This window comes from Rhinopithecus roxellana, chromosome 9, assembly GCF_007565055.1.
Source record: "Rhinopithecus roxellana isolate Shanxi Qingling chromosome 9, ASM756505v1, whole genome shotgun sequence".
In the NCBI taxonomy this organism is placed as follows: Eukaryota; Metazoa; Chordata; class Mammalia; order Primates; family Cercopithecidae; genus Rhinopithecus; species Rhinopithecus roxellana.
Genome location: NC_044557.1, coordinates 108,912,731 through 108,933,622, shown reverse-complemented (window position 1 = coordinate 108,933,622; position 20,892 = coordinate 108,912,731). Strand labels below are relative to the sequence as shown.

General features: G+C 44.8%; 2 protein-coding genes across 10 annotated transcripts in view; both read right to left on the bottom strand.

The window, feature by feature from the left end:
* The window catches only part of NPM2 (nucleophosmin/nucleoplasmin 2), a 12,055-nt gene extending 10,794 nt beyond the window's left edge, over positions 1–1,261 (bottom strand). For 2 of the 3 annotated variants that reach the window (XM_010365338.1, XM_010365339.1), the window contains exons 1-2: positions 360–566; positions 103–193 (exon numbers count right to left, since the gene is read on the bottom strand). In XM_010365338.1, the coding sequence (XP_010363640.1) occupies positions 103–160 (58 nt within the window). In that variant the 5' untranslated portion in view covers positions 161–193; positions 360–566. The other variant, XM_010365337.2, reaches the window with a different exon arrangement.
* A 17,710-nt stretch (positions 1,262–18,971) lies between these two features.
* Positions 18,972–20,892, bottom strand: part of XPO7 (exportin 7) — an 89,025-nt gene continuing 87,104 nt past the window's right edge. For 3 of the 7 annotated variants that reach the window (XM_030937611.1, XM_030937612.1, XM_030937610.1), the window contains exon 28: positions 18,972–19,206. In XM_030937611.1, the coding sequence (XP_030793471.1) occupies positions 18,987–19,206 (220 nt within the window). In that variant the 3' untranslated portion in view covers positions 18,972–18,986. Of the gene's footprint in view, positions 20,660–20,892 lie in introns of all 7 variants that reach the window. The other 4 variants (XM_030937613.1, XM_010365336.2, XM_030937614.1 and 1 more) reach the window with 2 other exon arrangements.

Below are 20,892 nucleotides of genomic sequence, written 5' to 3'. Positions count from 1 at the left end.
GGGCCCTCTATTCGTTCCGAGGGAGGGGCTCACCTGGGCCCCAAGCTGCCGCGCACCGGAGGTGGGGCGTGGCTCTGGGAAGTAGCCTGAGTCCTCACTCACCCCAGAGCACGGTCGTCACTGCCTTTTCCTCCGTGCTGCTGGCGCTACTGAGATTCATGGCTCCGGGCGGAGAAGCGGGGTGGCCGGGCACCTGCAAGGAGGGCGCCCGCGTGAGGCCTTGCTCCCTGACCCTGACCCTCGACTGGAGGATGCCAGAGGCCGGCAAGCATCGGCAGGAACTGAGGAGTCGCTCGCGGCTGGAGAGTGCCCGCCACCGTCAAGGGCTCACCGGCAACTCCTGGAGGACTAGTACCCACCTCCCAGCGGGGCGCGCAGCCCGGGGCTCGGTCGGGCGCGGAGAGGACCGCGGGACTCACGGGAGAGGGAGCTGTCCACCGAGCCCAGGCTTGAAAGCCCGCGGGGAGGTCACCTGGCTGCGCTTGGGCCTAACTCAAAAGCCTCTGTGCACCTCCACCAGGCGCAGAGAAAGGGGTGTGCGCGCGGCTTAGGTCCCAGCTCCCCCCACCCAGCCTTACTGTTGCTGCTTCGCGCGGGGCCAGTCACGCCATTGGCGCTCCAGGAGCGCAGCGCAACCTCCTCCCCGCTGACCGGAGAGCTACTGCCCAAGCCCGGGCTAAGAAGCCTTGGAAGGGGAAGGGCAGGTGTCCAATCAGCCGCAAAGAAGCCGCCTGCCTCTCCCCTTCCCTTCTCCCATTGTTTCCTCCTCTGCGCGGCAGAATCACCTGGAGGGCTGTTAATGTGCGCATCGCTGCGCCCCACTCCACAGCTGCCCTTGGCGTGGGTCTGGGTGGGGCCGAGGGAATTTGCTTTTCTAACCGGTTCCCAGGTGAAACTGATGATGCCGGCCCAGGACCCTTCGTGAGAACCGCTGTCCGAGCCAAAGAGGATCCGCCGAGGCCTACTGGCGACCCCTCCCCAGCCCATGGAGAGGAAGCCTTAGCCCAGCTTAGGAAGGGAGGCCAGCAGGAAGCGGCAGTTAGAAGGGCTCCTTATTCGTTGCCTTTCTTCCTTTCCTTTCCCCATGCCTTATACAGCATGGGCCTTTCCTAAGGCCCAGACAGCCTGTCCTTCCAGTCTCCAATGAGAGAGAGCAAGCCCTGTGTCCAGAACGGTGAGATCTCCCGCGGAGAGCCACAGCCGGCAGGTGGGGTGGGGTGGGGAGCTGGGAGGCTCCGCGGCAGGGGGCGCGGAGCACACTGGGGAGCACGGCTAGCGACGCTACAGGGCCAAGCACGTGACCAGCAGCGGGTCCCAGGCTCAGTGGGCAATGAAGAGAAGGTGGTGTTTCAGCGGATATACCCTGGAGACACTTCAGATAACCAGGGATCTCCCGCACACCTCTAGGGCAGGGGCTCATTGCCACGGAGAGGTCAGAATCTTTTATCCCTGGGAGCTGGGGTCAACCTCCCTGTGAATTGGCCAGGACAACCCAGGAGAGGCTTGGGGGCCTTCCAGGGCCCCCTAGGCTCCCTGTCCCCAGCTGAGCAGTTCCAGTCTCCTTGACGATCCCTGAGCTCTCTGTCCTTGGCAGGGGCCTACTTGAGGTGACAGCCATTGCAGCCAAGTGTGTGGTAAAGATGAGCAAATTGCAGGCACATGCATGCCATGCACAGACGTTCAAGTATTCACTCAAGAAACGGTGATTCCGCCAGCCAGGCAACTGTGCATCCCGCAGTGAATACGAAACAGCCCCTCAAAGGGCTTCGAGCCTCATTGGAGAGCAGTGCTCAAAGCAAACGGGTCTTCAGTGGCCCCAGGCTACCCTCCCCGTGAATAATCACACTGATGTGAGGCTGCAGCTGGGATTCACACTGAAGGCTAAATTGAGGCACGGGAGGGGGATGACCCTGAGGTTATGACCTAGAGCTGGGAGACTGGAACTGGACAGTCTGGGTTCAAGTCTGGACTCTGTGATTTCAGGTGTGTTAATTCATGTCTCAGTGCCTCAGTTTCCTCATCAGCTAAATGGGGCTATAATACTGGTACCATCCTCATTAACTTTTTTTTTTAACTGATACATAGTAATTGTACATATTTATGGGGTACATATGAGATTTTGATACTTGCACACAATGTGTAATGAGCAAATCAGGGTAACTGGGGTATCCATCACCTTCAACATTATTTCTTTTTTTTTTTTTTTTGGAGACCGAGTTTCATTCTCATCACCAAGGCTGGAGTGCAGTGGTGTGATCTCAGCTCACTGCAACCTCTGCCTCCTGGGTTCAAGCGATTCTCCTACCTCAGCCTCCCGAGTAGCTGGGTTTACAGGTGCCCACAACCATGCCCAGCTAATTTTCATATTTTTAGTAGATATGGGGTTTCACCATGTTGGCTAGGTTGGTCTCGAACTCCTGACCTCAGTGATCCTCCTGCCTAGGACTCCCAAAGTGCTGGGATTACAGGCGTGAGCCACTGGGCCTGACTAAACATTTATCATTTCTTTGTGTTGGAAACATTTCAAGTCTTCTCTTCTAGCTATTTTGAAATATACAATAAATTATTGTTAACTATAGTCACCCTACTGTACTATCAACTTATTTCTTATTTCAACTTATTTCTATCCAATAGTATGTTTGTACCCATTAATCTCTCTCCATCCCTCCACCCCTTTCCAGCCTCTAGTATTCCATCATTCTACTCTCTAATTTCAACTTTTTTTTTTTTTTTTTTAGCTCCCACATGAATGAGAGTATGTGAAATTTGTCTTTTTGTGTCTGGCTTGTTTCACGTAACATAATGACCTCCACTTCCACCTATATTGCTGCAAATGAGAGGGCTTCCGTATTTTTTTATGGCTGGATATATTCCATTGTGTATAGGTACCACATTTTCTTTTTTCATTCATCTGTTGATGGACACTTAGGTTGATCCCATATCTTGGCTCTTGGAATAGTGCTGCAATAAACAAGGGCGTGCAGATATCCCTCCTTTCCTTTGGATACTGATTTGCATTATGGAAAGCAGTATGGAGACTTCCCAAAAAATGAAAAATAGGACTACCATATGATCCAGCAATCCCACTACTGGGTTATTTATCCAAAGGAAAGGAAATCAGATACTGATTTCCTAGGAATCAGTATTTCTAGGGTTATTTATCCCAGTAATGGAACTGTTGAATCATGTGGTAGTTCTATTTTTAGTTTTTTGAGAAATCTCCATACTGCTTTCCATAATGGCTGTACTAACTTACATTCCCACCAACAGTATATAAGAGTTCCCTTTTCTGCACATCCTCGCCAGCATTTGTCTTTTTGATAACAGCCATTCTAACTGAGGTGAGATGATATCTTATTGTGGTTTTAATTTGCATTTCCCTAATGATTAGTGATGTTGAGCTTTTTTTTTCTTTTCTTTCTTTCTTTCTTTTTTTTTTTTTTTTTGAGACAGAGTCCTGCTCTGTCGCCAGGCTGGAGTGCAGTGGTGTGATCTTGGCTCACTGCAACCTCTGCCTCCTGGGTTCAAGCAATTCTCCTGCCTCAGCCTCCCAAGTATCTGGGACTACAGGTGCACGCCACCATGCCCAGCTAATTTTTGTATTTTTAGTAGAGACAGGGTTTCACCATGTTGGCCAGGATGGCCTCGATCTCTTGACCTTGTGATCCTCCCTCCTTGGCCTCCCAAAGTGTTGGGACTACAGGTGTGAGCCACTGCGCCCAGCTGAGCATTTTTTCATATGCCTATTGGCCATTTGTTTGTTTTCTTTTGAGAAATGTCTATTCATGTCCTTTGCCCACTTAATATTATTATTTGTTTTTTTGCGGTTGAGTCATTTGTATTCCTTGTATATTCTGGATATTAGTCCCTTGTTAGATGAATAATTTGCAAATATTTTCTCCCATTCTGCAGGTTGTCTCTTCACTCTGTTGACTGTTTCTTTGCAGTGCAGACGTTTTTGGTTTAATATAGTCTTATTTGTCTATTTTTGTTTTTGTTGCCTGTGCTTTTGCAGTCTTAGCCATAACATCTTTGCCTAGACCCATGTCCTGAAGCATTTCCCCTTGGTTTTCTCCTAGTAGTAGTATAGTTTCAGGCCTTACGTTTAAGTCTTTAATCCATTTTGAATTGATTTTTGTATGTGATGACAGATGGAGTCTACTTTTCTTCTTATTATCAATATCCAGTTTTCCCAGCACCATTTATTAAAGAAGATGTCCTTTCCCCAATGTAAGTTCTTAGTGCCTTTGTCAAAAAATCAGTTTGTGATAAGTACATAGATTGATTTCTGGGTTCTCCATTTTTTCTGTTGGTCTGTGTCCGTTTTTATACCAATATCATGCTGCTTGGTTACTATTGCTTTGTAGTATATAATATTTATATTTATATTTATATTTGAGACAGGGTCTTGCTCTATCTCCCAGGAGTGCAGGAGCCATTTCAGCTCACTGCAGCCTCCACCTCCTAGACTCAAGTGATCCTCCCACCTCAGCCTCTGGAGTAGCTGGGACTATAGCTGTGTGCCACAATGCCTGGCTACTATTTTTTTTTTTTTTTTTTGGTAGAGATGGGGTTTCTCCATGTTGTCCAGGCTGGTCTCAAACTCCTCTGCTTAAGTGATCCACACACGTTGGCCTCCAAAAGTGTTGGGATTACAGCCATGAGCTTGCCCACCCTGTAGTATGTTTCGAAGTCAGGTAGCGTCATGCCTCTAGCTCTATTCTTTTTGCTCAGTATTGCTTTGGCTATTTGGAGTCTTTTGTGATTCTCTACAAATTTTAGGATTGTCTTTTCTGTTTCTGTGAAGAATGTCATTGGTACTTCGATAGGGATTGCACTGAATCTATAGATTGCTTTGGGTAATATAGCCTTTTAAATTTAATTTTATTTCTTGTTTTTAAATTTTATTTATTTTTTATTTTTGAGGCAGAGTCTCGCTCTGTTGCCCAGGCCGGAGTGCAAGGGTACAGTCATAGCTCACTGTAACCTTGAACTTCTGGGCTCAAGTGATCCTCCTGCCTCAGCCTCCTGAGTAGCTTAGACTACAAGGTGTGTACCACCACGCCTGTCTAATTTGTAAAATTTTTTTGTTGTGTCTCACTATGTTGCTCAGGCTTGTCTTGAACTCCTAGGCTCAAGTGATCCTCCCTCCTAGGCCTCCCAAAGCACTGGGATTATAGGCACGAATCACTGTGCCTAGCCCTAGTATGGCCATTTTAACCATATTGATTTTTCCAGTTCACGAGCATGGGATGTCTTTCCATTTTGTTGTGTGCTTTCCAGTTTCCTTCATCAGTGTTTTGTAGTTTTCGTTATAGAGGTCCTTCACTTCCTTGGTTAAATTTTATTCCTTGGGACTTTATTTTTTGTAGCTCTTATAAATGGGATCACTTTCTTGATTTCTTTTCTATTTTATTATTGGTGTATAGAAACTACTGATTTTCGTATGTTGATTTTGGTGTCTTGCAACTTCACTGAATTTGTCTATCAGTTCTAGGAGTTTTTCAGTGGATTGTTTAGGCTTTTCTATACATAAGATCATATCTGCAAAGAGAGACAATTTGACTTCTTTTCCAACTTCTTTTTATTGTCTTATTTAATTAAATCAATTAATTTATTTTTTGAGGCGGAGTCTCACTCTGTTGCCCAGGCTGGAGTGCAGTGACGCGATCAATGCTCACTGCAAGCTCCACCTCTGGGGTTCATGCCATTCTCCTGCCTCAGCCTCCCGAGTAGCTGGGACTACAGGTGCCCCCCACTGCTCCTAGCCAATTTTTTTGTATTTTTAGCAGAGATGGGGTTTCACTGTGTTAGCCAGGATGGTCTTGATCTCCTGACCTCGTGATCCACCTGCCTTGGCCTCCCAAAGTGCTGGGATTACAGGTGTGAGCCACTGTGTCTGGCCTATTGTTTTATTTTATTTTGAGACAGAGTCTTGCTCTGATGCCCAGGCTGGAGTGCAGGGATGTGATCTTGGCTCACTGCAATCTTTGCCTTCTGGGCTCAAGCGAATCTCCTTCCTCAGCCTCCTGAATAGCTGGGATTACAGGTGCCCGCCACCATGCCTGGCTAATATTTGTATTTTTAATAGAGATGGGGTTTCACCATGTTGGCCAGGCCAGTCTTTAACTCCTGACTTTAAGTGATCTGCCCACCTTGGGCTCCCAAAGTGCTGGGATTACAAGCGTGAGCTATTGCGTCTGGCCCCTTCTTTTCCAATTTAGAAGCCTTTTATTTCTCTCTTACCTGGTTGTTCTGGTTAGTACTTATAGAACTGTGTTGAATACGACTGGTGAAGGCAGGCATCCTTGTCTTGTTCCAGTTCTTAGAGTAAAGGCTTTCAGCTTTCTCCCATTCAGTATGATGTTAGCTGTGGGTTTGTCATATATGGCCTTTATTATGTTAAGGTATATTACTTGTATGCATAACTTGTTGAGAGTTTTTATCATGAAGGGATGTAGACTTTTATCAGATGCTTTTTCTGCATTTATTGAGACGATTATATGTTTTTTGTCTCTCCTGGTATTCTTACCCTGCAATTCCACCTAGGAAACTTCTCATCCATATATAAAGTTCATTGATTTTTTTTTTTTTTAAAGAAACCACCTTAATGAGGTATGATTGACATGTAAAAGGCTGTACATATTTAAGGTATACATCTTGTTGAGTTTGGGGATAAATATACACCTATGAAACCTTCAACACCATCATGGCCATGAACATATCCATCACCTCCCGAAGTTTTCTCTTGCCTTCTTTATTATTATTATTATTTTTGTTTGTTTTGTTTTGTTTTGAGATGGAGTCTCGCTCTGTTGCCCAGGCTGGAGTGCAGTGGCGTGATCGCAGCTCACTGCAACCTCTGCTTCCCAGATTCAAGCCATTCTTCTGTCTCAGCCTCCCGAGTAGCTGGGACTACAGGCACCTACCACCACACCCAGCTAATTTTTATACTTTTAGTAGAGACAGGGTTTCACCATGTTGGTCAGGCTGGTCTTGAATTCCTGACCTCAGGTGATCCACCTGCCTCAGTGTCCCAAAGTGCTGGGATTACAGGTGTTAGCCACCATGGCCGGCCTGTGTTTTTTCATTAAGAACACTTAATGTAAGATCTATTCTTTTAGCAGATAGTAAGTATACTACTGTACTTACTATACTTAGTATTGTTAGTTCTAGACACCGTGTTGCATAGTGGACTTCAGATTTATCTTGCGTAACTGAAACTTTGTACCCTTTGACCACCACCTCCCTGCTTTCCTCTCCTCCCAGGGCATGGCAACCATTCCTAAACTCCTTGCTTTTGTTATTTTGACTATTTTAGATCCCACATGAGTGAGATCATGCATATTTGTCTTTCTGTGTCTGGTTTATTTCATTAAACATAATGCCCTCCAGGTCCAGCCATGTTGTCCTAGATGACAGAATCGCCTTCTTTTTCAAGGCTAAATAATATACCATTGTATGTATGTACTATTTTCTATATCCTGCATCCATCAGTGGGCATTTAAGCTGTTTTCACATTTTGGCTATTGTGAATGATGCTGTCATGAACACAAAAGTGCAGATATCCCTTTGAGATTCTGATTTCAGTTCCTTTGAATATATGGTCAGGAGTGGGATTCCTGGATCATAGGTAGTTTGATTTTTTTTTTTTTTTTTTTTTTTTTGAGACGGAGTCTCGCTCTGTGGCCCGGACTGGAGTGCAGTGGCCCGATCTCAGCTCACTGCAAGCTCTGCCTCCCAGATTTACGCCATTCTCCTGCCTCAGCCTCTCGAGTAGCTGGGACTACAGGCACCTGCCACCTCGCCCGGCTGGTTTTTTGTATTTTTTAGTAGAGACGGGGTTTCACTGTGTTAGCCAGGATGGTCTCGATCTCCTGACCTCGTGATCTGCCCGTCTAGGCCTCCCAAAGTGCTGGGATTACAGGCTTGAGCCACTGCGTCTGGCAGTAGTTCAATTTTTAATTTTCTTGCTGACAGGTTTCACTCTGTCACTCAGGCTGGAGTGCAATGTGATCATGGCTCACTGCTGCCTTGAACTTCTAGGCTGAACCGATCCTCCCACCTCAGCCTCCCATGTAGCTGGGACTACAGGTATGCACCACCATGTCTGGTTAATTTTTTTTTTTTGGAGAGACGGGGTCTTGCTATGTTGTCCAGGCTGCTCTTGAATTCCTAGCCTCATGCAGTCCTCCCATCTTGGCCTCCCAAAGCACTAGGATTACAGGCATGAGCCACCATGCCTGGCCTCTATTTCTGACTTTTTGAGGAATCTCCATACTCTTTTCCTTAGCAGCTTTTACATTCCCACCAAGCATGTACAAATGTTCCTGTTTCTCCACATCCTCAACAATTGTTTTCTTTTGTTTTTTTTGAGACAGGGTCTCCCTCTGGAGTCCAGGCTGGAGTGTGGTGGCATGATCATGACTCTCTGCCACCTTGACCTCCTGGGCTCAAGCGATCCTCCTGCCTCAACTTTCTGAGTAGCTGAGACTATAGGTGTGCACCACTAGGTCAACACATTTCTTGATTTTTTTCTTTCTTTCTTTCTTTTTTTTTTTTTTAGAGTTGGGGGTCTCACTATGTTGCCCAGGTTGGTCTTGAACTCCTGAGCTCAAGTGATCCTCTTGCCTTGGTCTCTCAACGTGCTGGGATTACAGGCGTGAGCCACCATTTTTTTTTTTTTTTGGAGACGGAGTCTCATGTTGTCACCCAGGCTGGAGTACAGTGGTGCGATCTCGGCTCACTGCAAGCTCCGCCTCCCGGGTTCACACCATTCTCCTGCCTCAGCCTCCTGAGTAGGTGGGACTACAGGCACCCGCCACCACGACTGGCTAATTTTTTTGTATTTTTTAGTAGAGACGGGGTTTCACCACGTTAGCCAGGATGGTCTTGATCTCCTGACCTCGTGATCCACCTGCCTCGGCCTCCCAAAGTGCTGGGATTACAGGCATTAGCCACTGTGCCCAGCCCATTTTTTGTTTTTTTAAATAATAGCTGTACTAACAGGTGTGAGATGATATCCATTGTGATTTGATTTGCATTTCTCTGATGGTTAGTGATGTTGAAGCATCTTTTCATACACCTGTTGGCTGTTTGTCTTTTTGGAAAAATGTCTAGGTCTTGTCCATCTTTCTTTCTTTTTCTTTCTCCTCCCTCCCTCCTTTCTTTTTTTTTTTTTTTTTTTTTTGATGGAGTCTCACTCTGTCCCCCAGCCTAGTGCTGTGGTGTGATCTCAGCTCACTGCAACTTTTGCCTCCCAGGTTCAAGTGACGCTCGTGCCTCAGCTTCCTGAGTAGCTGGAATTACAGGCATGCACCACCACACCCAGCTAAGTTTTTATATTTTTAGTAGAGCCATGTTGGCCAGGCTGGTCTCAAATTCTTGGCCCCAAGTAATCTGCCTGCCTTGGCCTCCCAAAGTGCTGGGACTGCAGGCATGTGCCACCACACAGGCCTAGGTGGTCTTTTCTAAAATGGTGCCAGAGGAACTGCATCTATCTCTTTGGCATGAACCAGGCTTCTGCTGTGCAGGAATTAGCTTTTTCTTTTTAAATTAACATTATTGAAAAATAATTTATATACAAAAAACTGCACTTGAACGGGCACAATGGCTCACGCCTATATTCCCAGAAATTTGGGAGGCTAAGACAGGACAATGGCTTGAGGTCAGGAGTTCAAGACCAGCCTGGGCGACAGACTGAGACTCCGTTTCAAAAAAAAAAAAAAAAAAAAAAGATTAGCCAGGTGGTATGACATGCTCCTGTAGTCCTAGCTACTTGGGAGCTGAGGTGGGAGGATCACTTGAGCTTGGGAGTTTGAGGCTGCAGTGAGCTGTGGTCACACCACTGCGCTCCAGTGACAGAGTGAGACTGTCTAAAAAACCCCAGAAAACTGCATTCATTTTAACTGTATAGTTTGAGTTGTGACAAATGTATACACCCATGTAGCATCACCACAGTCAAGATATAATTTCCATTGTCCCTTCCTACTTTCCTTGTTTCCCTTTGCAGTCAATGCCCCCACCCCACCCCCTGCCATGCCTAATTAGCATTAGGCAAATGCTGATCTGCTTTCTGACATTACAGATTAGTATTGCCTGTTCTAGAACTTGATATAAGTAGAATCCTACAGGGTCTTTTTGTCGACTTTTTTTTGCTAAGCAAAATGTGTTTGAGATTTATTTATCTATACTGGTGCTTGTATCAGTAGTTTGTTTCTGGTTTTGGTTGAGGAGTATCCCACAATTGGTCTATCCAGTCATCTGGCTGTTAGAGTTATATGTCAGCATGACTAGGCTATCAACCCAGTTATTCAAGCAAATATTAATCTATGTGTTGCTATCAAGGTAATCTGTAGATGTGATTAATATCTACAATTCATTGACTTTGAGTTAAGGGAATTACCCTTGACGATGTGAATATGCCTGACCCAATCAGTTGAAAGACCTCAGGAACAGAAGCGAGGTTTTCCTGAAGTCTTTCCTGGGGACTGCAGCTTCAGCTCCTTGCTCCTCTCAGCTTCCCAGCTGCTCTTCCTGATGGCCTGCCCTACAGATTTCAGACTCTCCTGGTCGGTCATCATAATCACATGGGACAATTCCTTGCAGTAAGTCCCTGTCAGATAGACCTGTTGGTGAACATTTGGGAACTTTCCAGTTTTAAACAATTGTGAATAAAATGGCTATGAATATTTGAGAGCAAGCCTTTGGATATATGTTTTAACTTTTCTTGGGTAAATAAGAACGGAATTGCTGAATATATGGTAAGCATATGTTAAGCTTTATATGAAACTGCAAAACTACTTTGACATGCTGTACCCTTTTCTTTATTATTTTTATATTTGAGACAGGTTTTCACTCTGTTGCCCAGGCTGGAATGCAGTGGCATGATCACGGTTCACTGTAGCCTTTACCCCCCTGGGCTCAGGTGATCCTCTCACCTCAGCCTCCCATGTAGCTGGGACGACAGGCATGTGCCACCACGTCTGGCTGTGCTGTACCATTTTACATTTCTACATATAATGTATAAGAATTCTTGCGATTCTCCTGCCTCAGCCTCCCAAGTAGCTGGGACTACAGGTGTGTGCCATCACGCCCAGCTAATTTTTGTACTTTTTTTTTTTTTTTTCAAGATAGAGTCTTGCTCTATCGCCCAGGCTGGAGTACAGTGGCGCAATCTCACCTCACTGCAACTTCCGTCTTCCAGGTTCAAGCAATTCTCTGCCTTAGCCTCCTGAGTAGCTGGGATTACAGGCACCCACACCATGTCTGGCTAATTTTTATATTTTTAGTAGAGACTGGGTTTCACCATCTTGTCCAGGCTGGTCTTGAACTACTGACCTTGTGATCCACCTGCCTTGGCCTCCCAAAGTGCTGGGATTTCAGGTGTAAGCCACTGTGCCTGGCCTAATTTTTGTATTTTTAGTAGACATGGGGTTTCACCATGTTGGCCAAGATGGTCTCGATCTCTTGACCTCGTGATCCAGCCACCTCGGCCTCCCAAAGTGCTGAGATTACAGGCGTGAGCCACTGCGCCCGGCCAGTGTATAAGAATTCTAATTATTCTACATCTTTGCCAACAGTTGGCATTCGGTGTTAATTGTAGTCATTCTAGTGGATGTATAGTGGCACTTCATTGTGGTTTTTATTTGCATTTTCTTGATGACAAGTGATTCTGAGCTTCTTTTCAAGGTGATTATTGGTCATTTGTAGATCTTATTTTACAAAATGCACGTTCAACTATTTTGTCCATTTTAAAGTTGTGTTACTCTTAGTGAGTTTTGTGTGTGTTTCTTTTTTCTTCTTTTATTTTTTTTTTTAGACAAGGTCTTGCTCTGTTGCTCAGGCTGCAGTGCTGTGGTAACATCATGGCTCACTGCAGGCTCTGCCTCCCTGGCTCAAGTGATCCTCCCACTTCAGCCTCCCAAACAGTTGGAATTACAGGAATGCACCACCATGCTTGGTTAATTAAATTTTTTGTTGTTGTTGTAGAAATGAAGTCTCACTATATTGCCCAGGCTGGTCTTAAACTCCTGAGCTCAAGGAATCCTCCTACCTTGGCCTCCCAAAGTGCTAGGATTACAGGTGTGACCCACTGCACCTGGCCCTTCTTTTTTTTAATTTACTGGATACCTGTTTTGTGTCAAATATATATGTTCAAAGATTTTTTTCACTCCAATCTGTGGCTTGCTGTTTCACTTTAAAAATAGGGTCTTTTGGGCCAGGCGTGGTTGCTCACACCTGTAATCCTAGCACTTTGGGAGGCCGAGGTGGATGGATCACGAGGTCAGGAGATCAAGACCACGGTGAAACCCTCTACTAAAAATACTAAAACTTAGCAGGTGCGGCGGCGGGCGCCTGTAGTCCCAGCTACTTAGGAGGCTGAGGCAGGAGAATGGCGTGAACCCGGGAAGTGAGCCGAGGTCATGCCACGGCACTCCAGCCCGGGCAACAAAGTGAGACTCCGTCTCAAAAAAAAAAAGTGTCTTTTGAAAGGCAGAAAATTTGAAATTTGAAGTTTTTTTTTTTTTTTTTTTTTTTTTTTTTTTTTCCTTTTATGGCTCATGCTTTTGGTGTCTTAAGACATCTTGGCTTAACCCAAGGTAATGAAAGTTGTTTATTTTTGTTTTAAGTTCTCTTCTAGAAATACTTTATCTTTTACATCTGTCATACATTTTGAGTTAACTTTTGTGTATGGTGTTAGATAAGGATCAGAGTTTATTTTTCCCTCAACTGCATATCCAGTTCCTCCAGTACTATTTTTGGAAAAGATAATTTTTCCTAGTGAATTACTTTGGAATCTTTGTAGAAAATCAATTAACCACATATGTTGTTCTGTTTTTGGACTTTTTTCTATTTCACTGATCTGCATGTCTATCCTATCCTAGTGTCAATGCCACACTGTCTTGATTACTGTATCTTTATAGTAAACCTTGAAATTAGGTAGCATGAGTTAGGATTCTTTTTCTATTTCAGAATTGTTTTGGTTATTCCAGATTCTTTGCATTTTTATATAAATGTAAGATTCAACTTGTTGCTACAAAAAAAACCTCTTGGGATTTTTAGTGGGACTTGACATCACAAATTTTATTCATCCAATTCACAAACATATTACACCAATTAAAATCTTTAATTTTCCTCAGCAATGGTTTATAGAATTTAGTGTACAGATATGGCACACATATTGCTAAATTTATTATGTATTTCATGTTTTTGGATGCCACAGAAAATGGTGTATATTTTGCTAATTAATTTTAAAAAATATTCTCAGCTAAGATTCAGGTACGTATTTTAAAATTTCACCTTGTAATTGTTTATCGTTGGTATAAAGAAATAAAATTTTTTATATGTTGACATTCTATTCTGTGTTGCTAAATTCCCTTGTTACAACAGCTTTTTTACACCTCAAATCATGACACCTGTGAATAAAGACAGTTTTACTTTTTCCTTTCTCATCTGTGTGCCTGTCATTTCTTTTTTGTGCCTTTTTGCTCTGGTTAGAACCTCTGGCACAATGCTGAATAGAAGTGTTGAAAATAGGCAACCTTGCCTTATTCATGATCTTAGGGGAATCAGTCAGTCTTTCACTTTTAAGTATGTTGTTAATGGTTGGTTTTTCATAGATGTCTTTTATTGGATTGTTTTCTTTCTATTCCTAGTTTGCTGAGTTTTTATTTTCTAATCATGGATGGATATTAAGTTTTGTCACATCTTTATCTATTGAGATGAGCCATTACTTATCCTTTATTTTATGTGGTTAATTACATTTATTAAAAAAATTCAAACCAACCTTGCATTCCTAGGATCAATCCCATTGGTCATTTTATATGCCTCCCCTTCACCCCAGTGTTTTTTGGTTTTGAGATGGGGTCTTGCTTTGTCACCCAGGCTGGAGTGCAGTGTTGGGATCATAGCTCACTGCAGCCTTTGCCTCCTGGGCTTAAGTGACCCTCCCATCTCAGCCTCCAGAGTAGCTGGACCACAGGCAAGTGCCAATATGCTCGTGAGTCTTGTTCATTTTTTGTAGGGATGGGGTCTTACTATGTTGTCTAGGCTGGTCTCCACCTCCTGAACTCAAGTCATCCTTCCACCTCAGCCTCCCAAAGTGCTGGGGTTACAGATGTGAGCCACTGTGCCCAGCCACTTTTTTAATGTACTGTTGGATTTGACTTGCTTCTATTTTGTTAAGGAGTTTTGCATTTGTGTTCATGAAGGATAGTGGTCTAAAAAGGTTTTGTTTTTCTCTTTAATGTCTGTGGTTTTGGTATTTGGAAACTGCTTATTTCAAAGTAAGCTGGGAGGTGTTCCCTCTACCACTATTTTTATTTTTGAAAAATCAAGACAAGGTCTCCCCATGTTGCCCAGGCTGGTCTTGAACTCCTGGGCTCCAGAGATCCTCCTGCCTCGGCCTCCCAAAGTGCTGGGATTACAGGCATGAGCCACCATTTGTGGCCCCCTTTATACTACTTTCTGAGCTTTTGTGGGACTGGCATTTTCTTCTATAGCAATCTCCCCAGTGCTCTGCCTGCAAGAGCAAGGAATTCTCTGGATGGGAGTCCCATTCAGGCTCACCCAGCGCGGTGCCTTCGCTCCTGCACCCTCATCCCCAAAGTGCTCCACACTCCCTCTTCCTTACTCAGTTGCCGCTCTATCCTGGAATCTGGGAATCATACTAGAATCCTCTTTACGCCAAATGCAACTGATCACAAAGCCCTCCTCTCCTAACATCGCCCAACTCTCCCTGCAGTCCTTGTCTTGGTCCACGTCTGTATTCCCCACTAGCTGGTGGGCTAAACAAAGACTGGTCACCAGGCTGCTTCGCCAAGTGGCCTTTGGAAATGCAGAGCGTTCAGGATCAAATACCAAGCTCCTGTGCCAGCCCTCATCCAGACACACACCAGGCTGCACCTTCCCTCCAGCCACGCCATTTGTGCAGCTTCGAGTGCTCTCCCTTGCCTTCTCCGGCGGGCCAAGCCCTGCGGGGTCTGCGCCTGCATGCCCTCCCACGAACCCTAGGGCATCTCGTGTGCGCTATGGCCGTCCCTTTCGGGGTATCCCCACGCCACCACATTCTTCGGAGCAGGGACCTTGTCCTTAGCAGCTGCACCCAGCCCGGGAACAGCGCCACTTATTAGCACTGCGGCTGCCTGCTGTGAACTCGAACCTCTGCCAGGCACACGGCGCCGTGGGGACCCAAGGGCCGCAGGTGCCCAGCTCTGGACTTCCCCAAGAACGCTCCCGCAAAGCACCGCAAAGCAATTAAGACCTCGCTCTCCCAGCGGCAACACTAGAAACCCCGGCCAGGACCGAGTCTGGACTGCGCCTGCGCGCGTCAGCGTAAGCGGGGCGAGAGCCGGACCGGAGGGCGCGCGGATACTTGAGTGCGCAGGCGCCTCCTCCCGGTGGAAGAAACTTCTTCCGAAATTACTTCCGGGGCTGCGGCGCTGGCCGGGTAGGGTCAGGCCGGGTGGTGTAGCAACTCGCCCTTTCTTTCGCAGGGTGCAGGCGGGATGGTGTCAACAGCTTTTGCTCTTTTCATTGTTGTAGCGAGCTATGGCTGCCATGTGAGGTTAACCCGCATAAACCAGACAGTCTGGCATCTCTCTGCTGGGGCTTCACCCAAATTAGTTCCACCACTCCCCTTACTGTACACGCCCCAGAAACTGCACATCCTTGTCGCTGGCCATGACACCATGGTCTGGGCGCATCTCGTAAGGAGCACACTTTAGCTACTGGGACAGGCAGGGGTTGAGGTTAGGAACACTCCAAACAGAAGAGTAGGTGGGCTCTAAGGCTCTTAGGAACGGGCACAGTAAGGGGAGACTTGAGAGAGGGACTGGGTCCAATTTGGGGTTTATAAAACGGTAGGCGACCAAAGGGCATGCAAATTTAGACTGGGAAGAGAGGGTTCTGCAGACCTGCAAAGGCCGGGGGTAGGATATGGAGGCAGAGATCGTGGTTGCATCCGCATAGTTGAATGTATGAATTCTGGTGCAGCATTCGTAGCTTGGCTGATAAAAGTTTTTAACTTGTGACACATGCCCTGGACTGCAAAGTGTTAAAGGGTAGATACCTAGTTTCCTAGTGAAATAATGGCCTGTATTCTTCTAAACTTAAAAGTGGTTTTGTTTCCATCATCTTAGTTGGCACTCTCAACCATTTTCCAGTTGAATTTGGCCTTGAGAGGATGCTTTACCGTCTTTACACAGTATAGTCAACTAGGGAGAAGTTTGCGTTTTCTGACTTTGAGACCACGGCTCTTCTATTCTCCCACCCTTTCACTAGCTGTAGGGAGTGCCCGTTAGACTCTTTATTGTCCCTTCTGAGCTTTACATAAGGCTTGATCCACTGCCCATTAGTTAGTTTCTATTCTGAGTCTGTCCTCCAGACCTTGAATCCAGACGCTCTGACTTGCTAACTTTGTGATTCAATAGCAAGGGTCAAGAGATTTCCCACTTGCCATTCTTTTAGGCCATATGGGTGCTGCCGTATGCTTAAGTGTGCTGAGCTGTCTTCATGGCTATCAAGTAGAATTAAAATAATTGTGCATAGTGCTTTTGTAAGTACTGTTTACTACATTTTAGAGTCGGTTTGTATTACTAAGTGATCACAAAACAGAAGAATGGAGATAAATTTGCCTCGCAAATGACTTTCTGCTTTTGAGTTTCCTTTTCCATTGCTGACCATCAAAAAGATACTTGGCCCATAATAGATGCTGAGTATTTGATGAACAGACGACAAGGGGTAGCAGTCAGGCTGTCCTGAGAACCAGAAGGCTTTTCTGAGGAAGGGGAATGATTTTCCAAACTTAATTTCATCCTCTACCTTGACAGTCTCACGTCCCATTGTCTGGCACCTGATTCCTTTAGTTGATCTGCTCTTCCTGAAAAGCACCCAAGTGGCAGCCGACCAGTGAGTTCAGGATAAAGACACCCAAGATAAATGTAATGGACCCAGAGGACAAGCTACAGAGGCAAGAATCTTTTTAGACATGACCTAGTATCTAATTATGGCTGATGAACACATTTTCATCCTTTCAAATACTTAAAAGAACCACCAGGACTTTTAAGTAGTTATAATCACTTACAGTTTTCAAGGCCTAATCAACAAGCTTGTAGCTTTTACAGGGTCCCTATAACTATCTTTCCTCTCCTTTTTGGCTTTGGCATTTGACAGTTTTGGCAGCATTATATGTCAATTTAGGCTTGTAGATCTAGCCAAAAATCGTGGGCTAGGGTTGGCCTGGACAGGGTTGGCTGGTGGCAAATATGATATAGGGAGTTTTTCTGGCTTTCTAGATTTAATTCACGTTACCCCATGGATATTTTGGAAAGTGGTCTGATGTACTTAGCTGAAATTTCAAAAGGTACTAAAACATTATTTCCAGTAGGGGGTTGTGGGGAGGGGAAAAAGTCCCTTAATAAAGCCAATGTTTTAGAGAATGGAAAACTTACTTCTTAGGTTGTCACTTATCATTAGAAAATGGACATGTATGCCCAAAGTCATTACTTCTTCAAATTTAAAAACTTAAAATTGCAATCCTGGGCCAAATCCCTTCTTCGTCTGACTTACACGTTAGTAGGAATAGATAACCCTTGGGCTGAGCCAACAAAACACGAATACAATTTAATAATCTGTAGTAAAGAAAGTTTTCAATATAAGGCATAGTTTGTGTCAGGAAACACTATCTAAAGACACTTTACTTGATGAACACAGTGCCTAGGGAATAAACCTAGAAATTCCCAAATACACTTTTGTTTTGACTGAATAAAATCTCATGATTTCTGGCGAAACCAAAATCTAAGGAAAACCAACTTTTACATTTACTAGGTTGAATCATATGAAATCGCTGACCATTTCTGACCAAAAGGTGATTTGGTGCCCCCTCTTTGAATTGTCAGCAAAGGAAGGAACAGCTTTACTGTTTAAAAAGTCTGAAGTTGTGGAAAATTTTAACCATGGCAGAGGAGGGAAAAGCTTCACTGTTTAAGAAATCTGATGAAGCTGTGGAAGATTTTAATCATGGCTCCTTGTGACTGGACTACACTCAGGGCTGAACTGAGGAGACCACCATCCTTGGTGAGTTTCTTGCCCAGGGAAGGGAGAGGTCTGGGGTTTTGCTGATTAATCAGCATCTCAAAACAGTTGGGGAAAGGGGACTCCTCTTCAGGTATCCATGAGAAAGTTATTTTGTGTCACCTAACTATAGAATCAGAATTCCAGGTCCCTGGGGCATGTGTCAGAAGTATATGCATATTAATGAAAACTCACCATTTAATATTTGTTAGGCTTAGAGATGGAATTTAGCCAAGATGAATCAACTCCATTTGCCTTGTAGCCATCAGAATAGTTTTTTTGCCTTTGAAATAACTTAGGACTGAGGCAGCTATAGCAGTTCCCAGAAAACTGAAACTGCAAAGGCAGTAGTACATCTACACAAGGCGGATAAGAATGGCACCCTAGCGCCTGAGACTCATGGGATGGAAACCTGCATTAAGGTACACACACGTCTGTATCTTAATACTTTTCTGTGTTTCTGGCAATCAAATTTCCTCATACTCAGGTACTCTGAACACATAGTGCAGGGGTTAGAAGTAGTCTCTGCTAACAAGCGTTCCTCGTTTGATAAATCTGGCCTGTGAAGTCTGCAAAGTATTCCAGGGGAATAACATTTGCCCCTGAACTTGTCAGAGTCTAATGAATGAAACCCAGTCCACATCAGAGAAGCTGATGTAAGAATATTAACACAGTGGGCTTTCTTCAATTACTACTTGTCTGCTAGTAGCCATGTTATTATTTGAAAGCTAATAGAAAAGTAGAATGGCTTCTGCTTTATAGCTGTGGACAACAGCATGTGACTGGTTTTGTTGACAGAGATATATCAATCATACACTTTTGAAAGAAACTGAGTCAGACTTTGTGCAATGAGAAACAAGTGAATTTGATCAGGTGGAGGGCCTGTCATTCACGGGCTTTTAAAGAAGGTTTCACACATATTCACGTGTTTTGAGTGAGAGATGTCCTGGGACGCACACTGGACATGATTGCTGAAGCCAGGTCAGTAGAAACCATTGAAGTTTATTGGCGGTCACAATGCTTACACTGTATGCAGCAAACACCCTTACAAGTCTATCCGCAACCTGATCACGCAAGAAAGGATTCATCACACAGTCGCCAGAGAAGGGAAAAAAATTAACAGGCTTGTTTCTGGGGGTAAAGGAGAGAAATAAAAATAAAACCTAATTGATGAGTGTCCCGTGGGCAAGAGCTGAACTAGAGATGTGTACAACTAGCAGCAACAGTTGTGGAAAAAGTACAAGGCAAATAGCTTTCTCCATTAATTTTCCTCTGTAGGTTATTTCTTTTTTTAATATTCAAAACATTTATTATGGTTTTCATTTTATAAAAATGTATATTTTTTAAGGGTGGGAGAATGTTAAATACTTCATGCTAGGTAGACCTTGTTATTAAGAACCCCTCCACTGTAGTAACTTCCTCCAGTTCATACATTCATGAGTGCAGGGTACATATATAAATATCCACACGCATACATCCACACACACTGCCTCGAGGGCTGGGGAAGACTAAAATTTATTGGCCACACACAGCAGGGCCTCTGGTGGACTCACCCACATTGCTCCACAGGAGAGCAGTGGGTTCACTTCCTTCTCTCTGGTCTCTACCTTCACAGAGACCAAGAACCCTACAACACGTCGTTAAATCCAACTTTTAAAAGCAAGAGGCATCTGTCTGAGGATGAGGGTAAGCAAAGTAGGAAAGAGGATGGAGATAAGAACACCAAACACTTTTAGCTGGAGTTATTTATCACTGCAAGGGGCTAGGGACCCAGGGCAGAATCTATATGGTCCAAGGGGAGGGACGGTGTTCTGGCATGGCTTAGAGTTCCTAATAACAAGGGTTAATACAGTAACAGGAAGTGATCATTTCTGGGTGAGGACAGGGCGATACGAAAAAATATACATTTGGAATTTTAGCTTTTTTTTTTTTTTTTTTTTTTTGCCTCTCTACTGTGTCACTAAATATATCTCTGCACTCTCACACATCCTTGTCCAGTAAAGCTTCAGGCCACCAGAATACACATTTTCTTCACTCGCATACACAACCCCTCACATCAGCATTGGTGCACTAGACTCTGTAAAAATTTTTCAGTCACACTTTTTGTTTTTAAACTTGAGTCAATATAAACCTTGTTCAAAATGTTATGAAAAAATGTACATGTTTATACAAGGCAGGTTGTGGCAGGACACTAGGGGTTCTCCCCCCTTGGGTGGCCCCAGGAGGAGAGGCTGGAGTCTCAGTTTGTGTCTCTTATCTCCTCCCACCACCCTTCCCACCCAGTCCCCCAGGAACCAGCAGCGCCCTGCCCCCTAGTGAGTGCACTCACACCCCTATTCCCTGGGGATGTAGCTAGTTGACCTTTGCCATTTTCCCCACACCCCTGGAGAAAAGAGCCAGGATCAGCCAGGCCCTCTCCCTTGCAATTGTTCGCCCCTCTGGGCCAAACCCAAGGGACGCTGCTCTGTACAGGTAGAGTCCAAGGAGGTGTCAGCTCATCATGTCATTGCTATTCACGCCATAAGTGGAATTCTTCATCGAGTCGTTGACTTCTCGACGGAATGCTGACAGGTTCTGGGTGAACCTGCAGAGAGGATGCATGTGGGTTGGGGGAGGAGAGTGGCGGGGGAGGGGGGCGAGGTATTTGCCTAACAGTTTTTTTTTTTTTTTTAAACCATGGGAAGTAGAATGTATGAACTGATGGGTTCTGTTTCAAAGGTCAGTTAATTTCAGTCTTAAGACTCTAAGAGAAAGTTGGCCTAGAAATCTGGTCAAATCTGGGGCCCTGAGGGCTACCTTGGGCTCATGGCAGCACAA